We start from the raw sequence: 19,489 nt of genomic DNA on the forward strand, positions 1-19,489 counted from the left end.
TTCCTTGGATTCTTTAGAATAATTCCTTCTTTGGTATTCATGTTTAACAAGAAAAGCTTATGGAGGTGGCTCCATATGAGACAGCATTATGCCATTCCACAAGAGGCTTGGTTAGTCTGACCCATGCGTAGAGTCATTTTCAAGTATTCAGTTTTCATTCTCTATCTCTTTATGGAAGGTGGTATAGTCTGATTTACCTAGGGGAGAGGAAATAGACCTTATAATTTGCTTAGTAGAGAATAAAGATCACTGGGTTTAGGTCAAAAGATCACAAATCTGTGATTCTAGATTATTTTTTCTATGACATTGGTCAAGTTAGCTATCTTTGTCTTACCTTTCTGGACTCAGTCTAGAGCCAGGTACATAGAAAGTAGAGTAAGCATTCCTTACCATTTTCTAGTTTGGCAGTCAATAAACATTTACTAAGCACCTAAAATGTATCAGGGGCTCTGACAATTATTTGAGATTTTAAAGAGAGACAAGAGCAAGAGAGATAGAAACAGAGACAGAAAGAGAGAGAAAGAGAGGGAGAGAGAGAGAGAGAGAGAGAAGAGAGAGAGAGACAGAAAAAGAGAAAGAGAAAGAGACAGAAAGAGCGAGAAACATAGAGACAGAAAAAGAGACAGAATCAGAAACAGATAGAGACAGAGACAGACCACAGATAGGCTTCAAGGAGCTCACTGTTTGATCAAGGAAAGAACAATCAAATATCAACCAAAAAACTATATAAAATATACATAGAAAATATTAAGAGAAGGAAGGCACTACAATTAAGAAAGATTGAAAAAGACCTCTAAAGGAGGATGGGATCTTAATTGGGACCTAAAGGAAGTTGGGAAACTAGTAGACAAATATGAGGAGATTGTTACAAGCTTGGGAGACAACCAAAGAAAATAAATGGAACTGAGTGTTGGGTCTTTCTCATGGAATACCAATATCACAGGACTAAAGAATACATCATGGGGAATAAGGTATAAGAAGACTGGAAAGATGGGAGAGGGCTGTTTTGAAGAGCTTTGAAGGCCAATCAAAAGATGTTATATTTATACATAGAAGTGATAGAAAGCCATTGGAGTTTATTGAACCAGTTTATGGTCAGACCCACACTTTATGAAAATCAATTTGGTGGCTAAATGGAGGATGGATTGGAGTGAGGAAAGATACCAATAGGCAAATGCAAAAGTCCAGGACCTGCCTCAAAGTTATTGCAGGGTCCGGAGAAAAAAGGACATATTTGAAAGATATTACAAAGGTCAAATCAACAGACTTTGGCAATAGATTGGATTGAGGTGGGGGGTGTGAAAGACAGTGAGGAATTGAGGATGATATCTAATTTGTGAGTTTGAAAGACTTAAGAGGATAATGTGTCTTCTATAATAGCATAGGAAATGGGGGGAGGGTCTTTGAGGAAAATGATAAATTCGATTTTGGACATGAGTTTATAAGATGTATATTGGACATACAATTTGAGTTGTCTGAAAAAAAATTGGGAGATGGGAGAATAAAGGTTAGATTTTGTAGTAGATTTGATCATAACAGAGATGATAAATTAAATTCATGGTAGTCAATGAGAAAATTAAATGAAATAATATACAAAGAAAAGACAAAATAGTCTAAGTCAGAACTCTATGAAACATCTACAGTTAGAGGGAAGGATCTAGGTGAGAATCTAGTAAAAATTATTGAGAAAGAGGGATTAAATACATAGGTGAAGAATCAGGAGAGACTAGTGTTCTGAAAACCCAGAGAAAAAAGAGTAGTATCAAGGAGGACGGGATGATGAAAAAATGTCAAAGTCTACAGAGAGGCTGAGGAGAGTGAGAACTGAGAAAAAGACAGTGGATCTGGCAATTGAGAAATCATTTATAATTTTGTAAAGAGTGGTTTTATTAAATAATAAAAGAACTGCTGTTGCTACTACTTATATGACCTTGAACAAGTCAGTTAATCTAAACCCTAGTCTTCTCATTGGCAAAATAAGGATATGACTTTTTAGGACCTATTTCATGGGGTTGTAGTGAGGCTGAAATGAGGTGATATACAAAGTGCTATGTAAATGTCAACTATTATTGTTGCATTATGGAATGGTCACAGGACAACAGATTTAGAGGTGAAAGGAAACTTAAAAATCACCTGTCATGACACCCTTATTTAAAATAGTGACATCAATCACTCCTTGTACTTTGTATATTACATGATTCTGGTGAGGAAAACACTTTCAAGCACTATAGAAAGTGGAAGTTTAATTATAATAACTAATTACTAGAAAGTCAGGATTAGGGAAAGGAAGTTTTAAGGCTGGTGGAGGAAGGTAAGGGAGGAGGGCAAGCTGGCAGGGAACCAAGGTTCCCTCTGGACTCAGAGCTGGTAGAAGCTGAGCTTAGATCAGGAGGGGTTAATAGGCTTCTTGCTGCATTATTAAGACTTAATTTCCTGTTTATTAAGATGATGTTCTGTTCAAAGTTGTCTTCCCTTTTGGGTATTCCTACAAATTACCTCTCTGCTTCACAGATTCCCTTCCTGAGCTTCTGTGGCCTCCAAGTGACTTTGTACAAGCTCCCCCGCCTCCACTTCCCAACAAGGGTGTGACTGGCTCAGATGAAGGCTGGGGGCAAAAAAGAGGCACTGGCTGGAGGGGAATCTGACTGTCTTACACCCTGATTAACAGTGAGCCATTCATTGCGTACAGATGTGGCTTCTGGATGGCAGGGAAGCCTGCATCTCTGTCTTCCCCCACACTGGCTTTCTCTTTTCTCCTCAGCCAGGGGAAGGTCTGATGGAAATGGGGATGCTAATGAAAGCTCACACACAGCTACTCTCCTGAGCTCCTGGAGTGCCGTGTTTTCCAGAGGGAGGGTCTTCAGAGAGGTTAAAGAAATCACAGACACTATGAGGCAACGAATGTGAAAGAGCAGGGAGAGACGGCAAACTGTGGGGAAGAGAGGGATAAATGGGCTCTCATTCAATCCCTACTGCCTTCCCCTGGATGACCTTGGGCATTACCCTCAAAGGCTTCATCAGTAAAATGTGAGGGAATTTGGCTACATGATCCCTCTTTTTATTTCTGATAATCTATGTTCAGAGGTTTCACTTCACAGGCGCCCTATGTGACAAGAGTTGTCCTGAGGAAAGAGCTGTGGCTATTTTAAACAGTCTAGAAATGGAAGATGTTTTTCTCATCAATAAGCTGATAAATAGCACCTACTATGTGTCAGGTACAGAGAATCCAGATACAAAGAATTAAACAATTGTTTTTCAGAAAGAATATACATTTGTATGGGGAAGACTATACACACACACACACACACACACATACATATATATAAATATAAATAAATAAAAGTACATACATACAAAATATATAATACAGAAATTTGGGCCATCCTAAAGTCTTAGGACAGTTTTAAGGTTTAGTAACTTCAGAGGTATAAATGCTTTGTGCTTACATAAAGAACATTTGAGAGATTACATATTAAAATTAAAAAAAATTATCTTTCTTATTAAAATTCAATATAATCAACAGCATGTGTAATATATCACTCTAGTTGATTTTCAAACTGAGTAAAAATTTTCATCATCAGATATTTCTGAATAACTGACAGAATTGCATTTCTATTACAGGCCTTAAGATGATCCAGAGGAGGTTTTGATTCCTGCATGACAGTTTTGATGGAACCTTATAAGGAAACAAAAGTCTAATGGAGACAGAACTGATTATTGAGGTGCCCAAGCAAGAGGACCTACTCTGCCAATCCACTAGTCTCAACAAAATATAACTAAGAAACTGCTGAACAAGTAATGTATAATAATAGAATGTCCCATGTCATTAAAATTAAAATTAAAAGTGTATTATTTAAAACTAAATAAGTAAAAAAAAATTAATTAGACTTGCATATATGTTTTTATAATTTGTAATATCTATAATTTTGAAGATAACAAAGCTTAAAATATACCAAGACTTTGGGGATAACATATGTGTATATAAACAGAATAAGCACAAAATATTTTATTTTATTAATTTTTATTAATACTATTATTTTATTTTATTATTACAATTTTATTAATACTATTCTGATCTTTTTTTCAACATAGTCCAAATTGAATCATCCCTAGGGTAAACTGCTACCTTGCTATTGATGATGTTGATGATGATAACAATGGAGGTGATGGTAGCAGTAGTTGGACTGTTAGGTTAGTATTGTGGCTGATGTTTAGCTCTAATAATCTATTTTTTTCCAAATTAATATGTGATCTTATTTTAGTACTAACTTTCCCCTATGAGACTCTATAGATTTTATGTGTGAATTACTCAAATCTCCAAAGAGTTAAAATTACAAATGACCCAAAAGGAAATATAAAAGTACACCGTGCCTATATGACAGTTGTACATTATCAAGACTATTTTGTGCAGAAATGGTGCAGAAGACCACATTAAGGTCATATAAGTCCTACCAAAGAGAATTTGGTCACTTTGTGGCAATAAAAGATCACAGATGGGCAACCTAACTGCGGTATGACTAAACATGAATACTGAAAGATGCAGAAGGACGTCTCAGCATGTTGATTTGATCTTCTACAAAGGATTAATGAACTATTTGGAGTTGGAAAAAAAATTGGTGATCATCTAATCTAACTCTTACATTTTACAAATAAGAAAACTGAGGCCTATTGAGGTAAAGTGATTGTTCCAAGATCACACAGATAATAAGTAGTAGGGTCAAGTTAAACTCAGGTTTTGAGATTCCCAGATTAGTGTTCTGTCCACCACACCACACTGCTAAGGACATAGAAAAAGATTTGTACAGAATAACAGGACTTGGATAAGTTCAGATATGGGAGAGAAGACGTGAATAAGCATTTATCTAACACCTATAATGTCAGTCATTGTGTTAAGTACTTTTTAAAATAAATATTATTTCATTTGATCCTTACAACAACTCTGTGAGATAGGTGCTGTTATAATCTCCATTTTATAGTTGAGAAAACTGAGGCAAATAGAGATTAGGTGAAACACCAGCATCACATAGCTAATATGTATCTGAAAATAGCTTTGAATTCACTCCTTCATGATTCCAGATCCATTGCCCTAACCCATGACAACAAAAAATGCTTTAATAAAGTCATAGATCTGATGAAATAAAAGAATCTTTCATGTGTCCTCCTTGCTGCCTTTTTCTTTCCTCTTTCCATTATTTAGGCTTCTTTATTCCCTTTTTCCCACTTCCTATTTTTCCTCTGGTGTTATCTCATCCAAATCTCAACCTATGGCCCTTTGATCCTCTATTCCTTCATACTATGGACTGAGTGTATACTTCAATCTCATTGTCCAACAGTGACTCTCATCATAAAGCTTTGCATATTTTAAAATGTTGTGCTGTAAGAACAGGAGCAGAACAAGGCGCTGTGAATAATTTACCACTTGCCTTTACTGAAATTAAAAATATATTTCACTGCAAAAGGTCTTCATTATTTGGAATTTCTAGGGACATGGGAGGAAAATAGCTTCCAATGGGGAAATTCAATTTACCTACTGACATCTTAAGTTTTCAATGATGATCTGAACCAAATATAAGATGGGAGGAATACATCATTGCCAAAGAAAAATGTGCTTTTTACATATTTATTTCTGTTCTTGGGGGTAATGATAGCTCATATATCTATATTGCTTTACAATTTTCAAAAAGTTTTCCCCACAACAATCCTGTGAAATTTGCTCCATGTATTATCTCCTATTTTAAAGATAAAGAAGCTGAGACTGATAGATGACATCTTCATAAGAGACAAAGCCAAACTTTGAGTAATATAGTCCAGTATATATATATATATATATATATATATATATATATATATATATATATATATGTGTGTGTGTGTGTGTGTGTGTGTGTGTATGGACTTGAACTTGAGATCAGGGTCTTCCACTAACTCAGTTCATGATCTTATACATGTCAATTGACCTCTATGAATCTAATTTTCCTTATCTCTAAAGTGGATAAATTAATTTCTGCACTGCTTGCCTCAATTGATGAAATTCAAGTCTCAATTTCATCATATGTAAAACAAGAGGGATTTGGACTCGCTAACTTTAAGGAACCCTCATAATTGTGAAAAGTCTTGAATTGGACAAGAAACTTGGATTTTAATTTTGGTTTCACTACTAAATCATTACAAGATGATGGATACATCATTTTGCCTCTTCATACTTCTGTCTTCTCATGTGTGAAATGAAGAGATTGGAAGGGATGATTTCCAAGGTCCTTTCTATATCTAAACCTGATAGTCTTATGATCTTATAAGAAAATGGATGCAAAACATTCTGCAAATCTTAAAGCACGTTCCAAAGGTGATTCAATAAATTCTGAAGTCTTTATCCTGGCATTCCAAAATCTTCATGATATAGTCTCAACCTACTTCACAAATCTTATCACCCATAAGTCTCCTCTCATACTCATTTCCTCTTTCCCACAATACAAAATAGCCAAGGCTGTGGGCCAGAATTGTGAGAAGAGAGCAAACACCCTTGTTCCCAGACTTCTTCATCCTCAATCCCTACCCCAATTTTAATCCTTTGGTAAAATGAATGGGAGCTGATTTTATGAAAGGAACTCTTCAGGTCTAGCATATTATACCATGACTTCGCCATGTGATGTGGGGTAAATTATTTTCATTCTCTGAGTCTCTATTTTCTTATTTATAAATTTTCAAAGTGGAGGTGGATAGTCTTTAAATTATTTTTCAGTGCCAACAATTTAAAGACCCATTGTCTAACTTTCCATATTTCCAGGTTTACTCTAACTGAAATAACATATTCTAAGGTTTGTATTCTAAGTTCTATCAAGCCTATATCCTCAGGTTTCTTCCCACTTTAATGTTCTATTATTGTCTCCCAAAGTAGATGGCAAAAGAATAACCCAATTAATTCATGGTTTATGAGTCTTCATTTTCAGATAAGTTCACTTAATTACTTAGCATTTTGTATTGTTTATCACCAGGAGAGGCATTATCAATTATCTCTTCCAAAAGGATCCAAAATATCTCATCCATCTCCTACTCTGCTAGACTTAGCTTAAAGCCAGAACTGAACCCAGTCAACCACCAACCTACCTCCCAAAGTGGCAGAGATGAGGATGTGGGTGCCGTACTTTTTGATGATGGTATCAATGAATTGCTGAGTTGTGGGTCTCCTGCCCAGGAGTCGGATGCTTCTCTGAAACTCAGGCATAAGGGGCACTGGATTACGGAGCAGATCTCGCCGCTCAATGGCTGTATTCCTCACCTTCCAACGGGCAAACTCCCTGTATATTGGGTAACAAGGACAGATAAATAGCAGATGGGTTATAGAAGCAAAATTTAAAGTTGGGAGGAACTTCAGAAGCATTGTAGTACAATTAATAGATGAAGAAAAATCTCTTTTATAGTACCCCCAGAAGCAGATATTAAGACTTAACTAGAAGATGTCTGGTAAGAGGAAAATTACCAGCTCTCTCATTAATGAATTTCACCTTTGAATAGTTCTAAATGTTAGGAAATTGATCATTCCATCAAGAATACATTTCCTCTCTATCTCTTCCTCCCATTGCTCCTTATTCCATCTTCTAAGGTTAAACAGAGAAAGCCTAATTTCTCTTTAAAATCTTGAAAATAGCTTTTGTTTCCATATTATTATTTTCTCTGGTTTAGACATCCCCAGTTACTTCAGTTTAAATTCTTCATCTGAAATTATCTTCAGCTGCTTCCCTATCCCTTCATCTTCAATTGTATGATCTCTAGCTTATTACTATCCTTTTTGAAATGGAATACTCAGAACTGAACACAATATGATAGTGGTAGTATGTCCAGGGACTACTATACTAGAGCTAATATTTCTCTATTACTGGGCACTATCTCTTATTTAATGTAACCTAAGTTTGGGTTGAATTTTTTCCTACTTTGTCATAGGACTGATGAATCAAAAATGTTGGCTTATGTTGAATCTGCAGACAATAAAAGCTTCCAGATCTTTTTTTTAGGTGAAATTGGCTTTTCACATTCAACTTTGAAATCTTATATCAGTCTCTATTAAGTAATATCTTATTAAATTTAGCCCAAATTTCTAATGTGTCAAGATCTTTTTGAATACTGATTATGCAATCCAATGTGTAAGCTTTCCCTTAGCTTGTTTTTTTTTCTTTTTCATCTAAGTATTTGATAAACATGTTGCTCTTTGTGTCCAGGTTTCTCATAAAAATGTTAAGGCTCACAAGACCAAACAGGTCTCTGGAGTATTATACTAGAGAAGTTCTTCCAAGTTGACACTGAGTCCAAATCTATCTAACATATCTTCTACAATATCTACCAATATAGCATCAGTGATTTTGTCACCAAGTTAGCTTAAACCTACATAAACTGTAACTACAAAAAATTCTCTACCAGCCTACTAATCCTATAAAAAGAAGAAATGTGATTAGTCTGTTATGTCTTGTTCTTAATAAAGCAATGTTGGCTCTTTGTGATGATCATTTCCTTCCTGGGGCAACAGAATTTAAGACTAAATTAAAATGATCTTCTAAGTATAAAAACTGAGATTCAAATGCTGACTACTGGATTGATGTTAGGCAAATCTCATTATCTCTCTAGGATTTAGATTTTTCATTTGTAAAATGAAGAAGATGGACCAAATTAAATGACCTCTTAGTCTCCCTTTAGCTCTTAAACTAGTGATCCTAGATACTCATTAGAGATCTCTTTAATCACACATTCTAAAATTATACCAATGGACTATGCTTTGCAAATTCTTTATGTTCTATGTATTAAAACATGTTGCTGCTATTATCTCCATATAGCTCTATTGTAAACACATACACACACACACATTCCTACAGAGACTCCATCTCATATGTTGTTCTTCTGATCCTATGGGACTCTCTATCTCCAAGTTCAATCCATACTTCCAGAAAGACAAGATCTGTTCCTTGAGGAAGGAAACTATACAACAATGGTACGACGTGTTTTTTGGCAAGTCCCTTAATTTTAATCTTTAATTACCTCCTCTGTAAAATGAATAAGATGGAGCAGAAAATATCAATGGTTCTATAGCATTTCACAATGGTTCTATAGCATTTCATAATCTAAAATGCTATTTTCTAAATATCTGATAGGCTTATTATTTTCATTTGGATTCAGAGATCTCAGAGCCTCTTGATACAAAAGCTGTGATTCATATAGGGAAATAAAAATAAAAATTTGATTATTGAGAATAAAAATTTGAATGATTTATTCCAGAATTTTAGAGTGATAAGGTATAGGGCTTTGGACCTTGGACTGAAACCACAGATCCAAAACCTAGAATCATTTAGGTACAGTTTGATGCTTCTGACCCTTGCCTTTTGTTCTTTTGTTTTCAGTAATGATTCAATCATTTAGCATCTATTGAACATCTTGTATACTCTGGACCTTCTATTTGGCAATGTGGGTGATTAAAAGGTGAGATCACAATATGTAACAAGAAGAATATGGAATTTGAACCCAAGAAAATATACTTCAAAGTCTCATTCTGCCTGTAACTAAATTGTGATCTTGAATAAATCATTTCCCTTCTTCTTTGCCTAGGAATGATGCTTTAAAAAATGAAAGTATAGACTAAACAGTTTTAAAAATTATTTCAAATTATTCTGTGATTCTTTGAATAAGTCACAGTCCCACAAGGACTTTACTACATATTTATAGTGGGGATGGAAGAAGAGAAAGCAAGCACAAATATAAATATCCTACAAAGCGGAATATAAAAATAAAAAAGAAATTGCTTAGAATTCATGAGAAGGGAAAAGGATATCTTATAGAAACTGTGCAGGTAAAAGAAGGTTTTATGAATGTGATGGCAGTGGAGATGAATCTTTAAAAAAAGATTAGGATTTCAACAGATAAGGATGGTGGACATTCAAGGCATAGGAAATGACATGAACAGAGGCACATAAATGAGGAAGCAAGAAGTGCATTTATGGAATGGCAAGTCATGCAAGTTTGTCTAATTTAGTGTGAGGAACAGTAGTGGGAGAAATGGATAGAAAACACATTGAAATCAGATCCTTAAATGCCAATATTTCTCCCAACATTAATCCCTCATGAATGACAACAATCAGAAAACATCTGTGCCCAATGAGGCACAGAACTATGCAACCTCACACTAAATGGAAATTTAGCATTTTCGAGTTTTTTTTTAAATGACTTTCTCCCCTCTTTCCATGCATACCCTCTGATCTTCAAGAAGCAGCTCAATGTCCCAATTTGCCTTAGATCCATTACCAGAGCTTTCTGGCAAAAGCAGATAAACTGGAAATTCCAGCAAATCAAATTTGAAAAATAACAAGTGGCAAGGTTTAACCAGTCCATTTCTGGTATGTGTATGTCTCTTCCTCTCTCTCTCTCTCTCTCTCTCTCTCTCTCTCTCTCTCTCTCTCTCTCTTTCTCTCTCTCTCTCCGACTCTTTTTCTTTTTTCTTTGGGCTTCAGTCTTTCTCAGTCCTCAGCCTCATTTTGTCTCTATTTTTCTGTCTCTCTCTTCTTCCACTCCAAGACAGTTAAGAGAAACAGAGGAAGGTGCAAAAAAGGAGAGTAAAAAGTGAGAAATAAAATTCAGAGTGTTCTCTTGTAATCTATTGCTGCAAAGGAGCCTTGCCTAGTTGGAGGAAAACCATCCCTGAATATAGTTGAAAATAAAAGTTGCCTCTAAGCCTGAGAATGTGTGATCTTCATCTAAATCTTTCCTCACCCTATCTAAATCAAATCCACCATTCAAGGTTCAGCTAAAATCTTGCCTCCTGGGTGAAATCTTCACTAATCCCCAGATATAAATATTTCACTACTCTAAATCTTATATGATTTCATTATTTGTACATGTTTGCCTCATATTCACTGTCTTGAATGGTATTTGTTTTCCTTGTTATTATTAATAAAAATTATTCCTAATGATAACTTGTCCTTGTATAACACTTTACATTTAAAATTCATTCACAATTCTGATGTCATTTGATCATCACAAGTAACAGGAAAAAGGGAGAGCCTACATATAGATGGAAGCTATAAGGCATTAAAAAAAGTTTCTGGTATTTGAGTATTAGTTTCTAAATATTAAAAGTATGACATGGAATAAGTAATTTCCCCTTTCAGGTTCTCAGTTTCATGATTTATAAAGTGGAAATCAAATCTTTGCTCTATCTCCCTCACTTGACTGTTCTGAAAATCAACAAAAAAATATATAAAATGCTTCGTGTTATTATATGATGCTATAGAAAGACAAAATAGTATTAGATGGTGAGAGGTCTGTCTGTATTGATGCCCCTCCTCTGACAGGAGAAACCCATTGATGAGTAACTCAAGAGCAAGAAGGCAGTTGACAGTTTTGACAATAGTTGCTTCAACAAGCACTTCCTAAAGTTCACCAGCCAACAGAAGCAAGGCTTGCCATCTGTGCAGCCTCCCCAAAGCGAGAATAATTAATTCCTAGAAAACAACCACAGACTTTTCCACTAGCTATTGCTTGACATTCTATGTCCTCCCACAGAAGGCAAAGAAGGCTGGGCCACCAATCAAGGGAAAGTCCTAAGCTCCAGGCTAGAAAAATAATTGACAATTACTTCCTCCTTACAGGAAGGTTCCTTTCGACTGGGAGAAAAGGAGGGGCCAAGTCTTTCACTCAGTATTCATCACTTTCTTTCTTCGTTTTACCATTCTATATTATAAGGTATATTCCTAAATTTCCTGTTATATCTTTGAAGTGCAAACATTCTATAGTCTAACATTATGGGTTCTAATATGCTATAGTTCAAGATTTCTTCCAATTCTAACCTATTATATCCTAATATTCTTTGTTCTAAGACCCATTCTAACTTAAAAATATACATACTCTATAATTCTACACAATGGATCATATTAAATAAATATTTGAATGATTATCAGAAAGAATCATCATAGTTACTAAATCTAGCAGGACAAAACTTTAGTCCGTACCATTTCTTTTCTTTCACTTTTTGCTCTAGAAATCTGAGAACAAACTCATGCAAATTCCCATAAAATTTGGAAATACTGTTTTTTTTAATTGCCTCTGAAATGGTTTAGACATAAAAGTTCCCTTCAGAGGACAGAGCATTTTTAGGGATGGCTTAGATTTATATTAAGGCAATTGTACTCAATTCATTAAATTCATTATTTCAGCAATACTATTTAGACAACTAGTATGAGATTTTTTTTAAAGGAGGAGGAGGAAGGAGAAAAAAGAAAAGGAGGAGGAGAAGAAAAAGGAAAAAGAGGAAGAGGAAGAAGAGGAGATAGTGCTGGTAGTGGAGGAGGAGGAAGAGGAATAGGAGGAGAAGTATCTTGATAGTAATGGTTGATGGCAGTATTATGTTGGAAAGAAGTGTTATAAAAAGTCTAGAGAGAACAATTAAAGCTTGAAGACAGTGGAGGCAGAAGACATGAACTTAATTTCTGGATCTAGGTGATCTTAGAAACAAGACTAATTTCCTTATTTGTAAATGGAAATGATAGTAATTATAATACTATTTGCTTCACAGAATTGTTCTGAAGAAAACATTTTTATACCTAGAAAACTGTTATTTAAATATGAATTATTTCCCTGTTCAACTTTGACCTAAGTGAAAATTATAAAATTCATTAGTAATAACTTCTCAGGGCTTCCTTTATTTACTAACACAATCAATATAAGAATTTAGGGAAGTTGTATGGTATTGGATATTGATCCTGGATCTGGAATCAGTGAACTGAGGCATTATTAACCAACTCTGTGATCTTGGTGGAAACATTTAACTTTTCTGGGCCCTAGTTCTTCAACTTTTTCATAGAAAATGAGACTATCCAATAATATGGCTCTTAGTTTCCACTTTAGCATTAGATCCTATGAAACATGACTGTTGAAATTGGGTTGGGGTAAAAAGATAGGAAACTGGGGATCAGTCACTCTCTTCTGATTGCAACTAGACTGAAAATGCCTTAAAAACAGGGAATTGAGCCTTCAAGAGCAAACAGACCAGAACTTAAGCATGCTATATTCCCTCGGGGGGCTACATGCTTACTCTGGGGAGACTGTTATTACTGAAACTTTTCTAGAATCCTCAGAAAGAATAGACCCTAAAGCCAATTCAGGAACCACAAAAGAAAATCAATCTTCATATCCACACTTCATTTCTGACCTCAAATATTATGAAGCAATCTTATTTCCCTATCTTTCTAAGCATAGCACCCATTTACTAACCACAACTGGCATTTATATAGCCCTTTATAGTGTATGAAGTGCTTCACATGAGTATGTTATATCATCCGAGTCTCACAAACTGAGATAATGAATGTACCACAATATCCATGTTATATTATAGATGAGGAAGTTCAAAGAGGTTAAGGTTTTATCTATCACTGCTGTATAACAAGGGTGATCAGAACGCCAGATCAATTTTAATTCCCTAGGCAACTTGAGAATACAGGGTAAGGAGCTTAGTTAGAAAAGCAGCTAACATGGAAGTGAGCGTGTGTGCCCTTCCTCCTTCCAGAGAAAACATAAGGAACTACTCTGGTCATTAGGGAACTAGTTGACTGAGATGAAAGAGATAAATTTGTGCCAGAGGAAGTGTACCTACTGTGGTCTAAAAGAGTAAACTAGGAAATGATTCATTTCTATTCTGTTTTCCCTTTTTTCATTTCCCTCACATGCTTTGCTGGGGACTTCTATTCCAGGATACAGGATAGGTAGGCATGATATATTGAGCACCAGTCCTGGAGTCAAGAGGACCTGAATTCAAACCCGACTTCAGATACTAGGGGTGTGACTTTGGGCAAACTATTTGACTTAGTTTCCTTATCTGTAAAATGAGCTGGAAAGGAAAATAAAAAAGTACTTCATAATTTTTTGTCAGGAATATCTCAGATGGGGTCACAGAAAGTTGGACATGACTGAAATGACTCAACAACAACTACATCAAAGTATATAACAGGAGCTAATTAGAATTTCTTTTTCTCCCTGCCCCAGGAACAGAAAATGGTGACTTACAGAGGCAGATGAGGAGCAGCCTATGCTGATCTGGGAAAATTGTCATTTTCTATTCTTAAGGCAAAAGGAGGAAGAATTTCTAGCCCTCTCCCAGCCTCATTCTACTACTAAGTGCTAGAAAAATTTTAAAAAAGTTGAAATAGAAATGCATGAGGTATCCATCAGTTACTTCTTATCAAACAGAGAAGGAGCATCGTGATCAGAATAGTACAGCTGGAAAAGCATTGAATGTAAAGTCAGAAGTTTTATTTTTAAGGCTATGTAGTATGATCAGTGTGACAATAGAGGAATCATTTAGCCTCCTGAGACAACATTTCTTTATTTGTCATGTGAGAGGGTGGGACTAAATGGTCACTGAGTCTCATCCAGAGTGATTTGTAGGATATTTTTTAGGTCTAAATTTACGATCTCCTTTAAGGCAGAGCACCTCTTCTTTTTTTCTGGATTTTATCATATATGTGGCATTTTCTTCATAGTAGCCTGGTGAAACATACATTTGTCATCCCCATTTTGCAGATGAGGAAGTAAAAAGTAGAGTCTGGTCAGGTCACACAGCAGCTTTGAATGCATCAGTAGTATCAATAGCAAACATTCTAGTACCCAAAGATTATAAGGGGGATGAGACTAAAAACCAAAATAGTAAGCACTGGGGCAGAAAGAGATTCTAAGGGACCTCTGAAGGGACATGGGAACAAGAATGGGGGTCAGGTGACAGCTCCATCACATATTAGCCCAGTTCTGGGACAGAGTAGCGGCTGCAGTGACAATCAGGGAAATTCCTAATTATACACAGAATAAGGAAGGAGCAAGTTTTAAAAGCTTAGCTATGTGGTTCTAAGCCCAAAGACAGAGGTAGGAATCATTTCTAACTTTTAGCACGTACATAAGTCTTGAGTGAAGTAACCAGGATTAGAAAGCAAGACCAAAGGGGATTCAAGCATTTAAGTTACTCTAAACCTGCAGAATTTCCCAGCAGGCAAACAGTGATGGAGTCCAGCAGCAGTCTACTAAAATCAGTCACACACAATCCAATAGACCCAATCTGGGTCAGGAACATTTAGAGCTCAGACCAAGAAAAAAGTGAACAAATGTCAACCCAGATCATAATACTTTGGAAGCACTAAAAATGTCTAGGCCACAAGACTCTGAGAAGTGAAAAAAGAACAGGACATAAAACCCCCCAAACTCAGCCACTTCCTCCCCCTAATCCCCAAAATGAGCAAAGCCCCACACTAACTTAAAGGTCAAATTCAAAAAATAGGCTGCTAGAGAGCACAAACAAAACAAACAAAAACAAGTAAATAAAGAACAATTCTACCACAAAGCCCTGCTATGGTGATAGGAGACCTCAAGACATAGAAGGAAAAATGACAATGACTTGAAAAATATCCACAATCAAAGCCTCAATGAAAAATGAAGATTAGATACAAGACCAACAGGAATTCTTAGAAAACTTAAAGAAAAAAATGTAAAGGACAAAAAATGGTATAGAGGAAAAGTGGGAAAATAAATGAGATCTATGCAATAAAATTATAAGCAAAAAAAATAACAGCTGTGTTAAAGAGGTATAAACATTACTGAAAAAAATTAAAGACTTAAACATTAGAATTGACCAATTGGTAAAAGAGTAAGAAACATTAATGAAGAAAATAATTCCTTAAAAATTTAAAACTGGACAAATGCAAGCTAACAACTCCATAAGACCTCAAAAAACAACAAAACAAAATAAATTTGCAAAAACTTAGAAGAAAATATTAAATATTTCATTGTAAGACCAACCAGATTCTGGAAGGAAAGAGATTTAACATTACAGCCAAACTATTTAGCAAAATTGACAATATGGGCAGGGGTGATAATATTACATTGAGATGATCTTAAAAGAAGAATGGAAGGGTAAAAAGGAGAGATACACTTGGAGAGAGGGAAAGGGGGGGATGAAAAGGGAAAATTATCTCACCTGAATGGAGTATGTAAGGAAGAGTTTGTACAATAGAGTGAGCAATTGGAACAATTGGAATGGGAAACACTTCATGTGACTCGCATATCCTGGCATCATCTCCCTGATGTCAGAGTCCTTTTCAAAAACAAAGGGTAAACAATTTTTCTGAGTAGTAGTAGGAGCTACCTCACTAAGGACTCAACTGGAACTGGACAATTGAGTGACACAGCCCTTTCTTGTCTTGTCTTGTTGTGTCTTTCCTTTCTTTCCCCCCTTTCCACTAATACTATACATAGAATGGAATGTTATCAAAATTCTTAAAGAAAAGCTGAAATGAGTTATAGAGGAAAATAGTAAAACCATACTAGTGAAAGATCTCAAATTATTTCTCTCAGACTCAGGAAAACCTAATCACACAACAATTAAGAAATAAGGTAAGAAAATGAACAGGATTTTAGAAAAGTTGGATTTTAAGGAAAATTAAAAGATTTTTAGAAGAATGCTAAATGGGAATAGGAAGAATTATTACTTTTTTCTTACGTATATATGGCACACTCAAAAAGTTGGCCATGTATTAGGGCACAAGGGCCTCATAAACCAATACAGAAAAAACAAAATATTAAATGTATCTTTTTCTGACAATAATACAATAAACATTACATTTAATAAAAGATATTTGAAGTATAAATTAAAAATTAATAGGAAACTAAATAATTTAATACTAAAGAATGGGTAGGTCAAAGAACAAATCATAGAAATTAAATTTAATGAATTAATTTAATGAATTGAATTGAATAATTGAATAATTTCATTACAAATAATGATGAGACAATGGACCAAACTTTTGAGATGAAGTGAAGCAACATTTAAGAAAAAATTCATATCTTTAACCATTTCCATCAATAAAAGAGAAAAAGTAAAAAAAAAAAAAAAAAAAACAAATTAGGCATGAAGCTGGAAAAACAACCTAGAAAAACAAATTAATCTCCACCCCATCTCCAAAAAAAGCAATTTTGGAGATCAAAGGCAAAATTAATAAAATTGAAAGAAAAGAAAATAAACAATGAACTAATAGATAAACTGCTAGCCAGGGGATGCAATGATAAAGATTTCTGGACCTAAAGTTAGGAAAACATATTTTGCTGAGTTCAAATTTAGCATCAGACACTTTACTGTGATTATTAGCAGTGTGATCCTAGGCAAAATCATTTAAACTTGTTTGCTTCAGTTTCCACATCTGTAAAATGAGCTGGAAAAATGGCAAACCATTCCAGTATCTCTGCCAAGAAAATACCCCAAAGGGGTCACAAAGAGTTGAACGTGACTGAAACACTAAACAACAAACAATAAATAAAGTGAGGAGCTGGCTTAAAAAACAAAATAGATAATTAGCTAATTTGATTTTTGGAAAGAAAAAGAAGAAATTACCAAAATCAAAAATGAAGTGAATAAAATCACAGCCAATGAATATAAAATAAATTCAATTATTAGTAAGTCATTTTGCTCAACTATGTGCCAATGAAGCTGATGATCTAAATTAAATTTGGATATTTATTAAAGGAAAAAAAATCAAACACACATATGCAAACAAAAAACAACCCATAAACTTCACAGGTTAGCAAATCAAGAGATTTAACAGGCTTATATATGTTTTAGAAAAAAGAAATTATACAAACCATAAATAAACTCCCCTCCCTCCCCCACCCTATCCCATCCCACCGCACAAAGAAGACTTAGGAACAGATGAATTTACAAGCAATTTTACTAAATATTGGGGAAAAAAAAAACAATTAACCCAATACAACATAAACTATTTTAAAAATAAATAAAGGAGCAGTACTTCTAAATCCCTCCTATGACAAATATGGTCTTGATATATAAAGCAAAGGGAGCTAAAAGAGAAAGAAAACTATAGACAAATTTTCATAATTAATTTTGCTACAAATAATTTGTTGAAAATAACTAAATAAAACACCATTCAGGAGATTACAACAATATATCATAAAGATCATATGTTTTGACTATGCTAGATTTATATCAAAAATTCAGGATTTATTCAAGATTAGGAAAATCATAAATATAATTAAACATATCAATAACAAAAATTATATGATTATTTCAATAAGTTCAAAGAAAGCTTTTTGACAAAATACAATACTCGTTCCTGTTTTTAAAAAAATTCTAGAAAATCTGGGAATTAATGAAGATTTTTTTTTTTTTAATAATGAGTTACAGCTATCTAAAACCAAGACCACACATAGAGGGGATCAACTAGAATCTTTTACCAAAAGAACAGAGATGAAGAAATTTGGACATTATTACCCTTTTTTTTTTAATATGCTGGCAATCCTAGTTATAGCAATAATACAATAAGAAAATTAGATATAGGAATAGTCAATGAGGAAACAAAACCAACACTTTTTTTTTTTTTTTTTTTTTGCAAATGTTTTGATGGTTTACTTTGAGAATCCTACAATTTGAACTAAAACTGGTCAAAACAACAAATCAGCAGAGTTGCAGTATATAAAATAATGCTACACAAATCATTAGTACTTCATTACCAACAAAACTAAGAAGGAAGGGATAGAAAGAGAAATTCAACTTAAAATAACTACAGACAGTATTAAATAGTAGGAAGTCCACTTGTCAAGACAAACCTAGAACTATATAGGTATGATTATAAAATACTAGCTACAAATGTAGATATAAATAAGTATAGAACTATTAATTGCTCATGTGTATGTTGAGTCAATGTTATCAAAATGGCAAGGCTACCTAAACTATATTTAGCTTACTATAATACCAAACTACCAAAGAATTGTTTTATTGAATTAAGAAAAATAATAACAAAATTCATCAAAAATCAGTGAAAAAAATATGATTTGTAGCAGTGCTGGATTTCAATCTACACACAAAGATGCAATTATCAAAAAACTTTCATGTTTACTTAAAATTAAAGGTTGATCAATGGAATAGATTAGATACACAATATATACAAGCAAATGAACACAGTAATCTATTGTTTGATAAACCCAGATTTCTACATTGGATCAAGAACTTACTATTTGACATAACTGTTGGGAAAAATGAAAAGTAATCCTGCAGAAACTAAACAGAGACTGCAATTTTATAAAATACATGATGAGAAGCTCAAAATGAGCACATAATTTAAAAATAAAGAATGATATCACATAAGCACATTAGTGGAGAAAGAAAGAAATTACCTGTCATACCTATGGATAGAAGTATTCATGACCAAACAAGAGATGGAGGACATCATGGATGACAAAATGAATAATTTTGATAACATAATTTTTAATTACACAAGCAAAACAAATGCAGCTAAAATTAGAAGAATATCAGCAAGAAAATATTGTTGCAGGAAATTTCTTTGATAAATGTCTCCTCTCTAAAACATATAAGGAACTGAGTCAAATGTATAAGAACAAGAGACATCTCCAAATGATAAGTGGTCAAAGGATATAAATAGACAATTTTCAGAAGAAGAAATCAAAA

General features: G+C 34.2%; 1 protein-coding gene across 2 annotated transcripts in view; it reads right to left on the reverse strand.

Moving 5' to 3' along the window:
- The window catches only part of BRINP1 (BMP/retinoic acid inducible neural specific 1), a 170,806-nt gene that overhangs the window by 55,645 nt on the left and 95,672 nt on the right, over nt 1-19,489 (reverse strand). For both annotated transcript variants that reach the window (XM_031954193.1, XM_031954194.1), the window contains one exon: nt 7,105-7,295. In XM_031954193.1, coding sequence (XP_031810053.1) covers nt 7,105-7,295 — 191 coding nt within the window. The remainder of the gene's footprint in view (nt 1-7,104; nt 7,296-19,489) is intronic.

This window comes from Sarcophilus harrisii, chromosome 2 (assembly GCF_902635505.1).
Source record: "Sarcophilus harrisii chromosome 2, mSarHar1.11, whole genome shotgun sequence".
NCBI classification, from domain to species: Eukaryota; Metazoa; Chordata; class Mammalia; order Dasyuromorphia; family Dasyuridae; genus Sarcophilus; species Sarcophilus harrisii.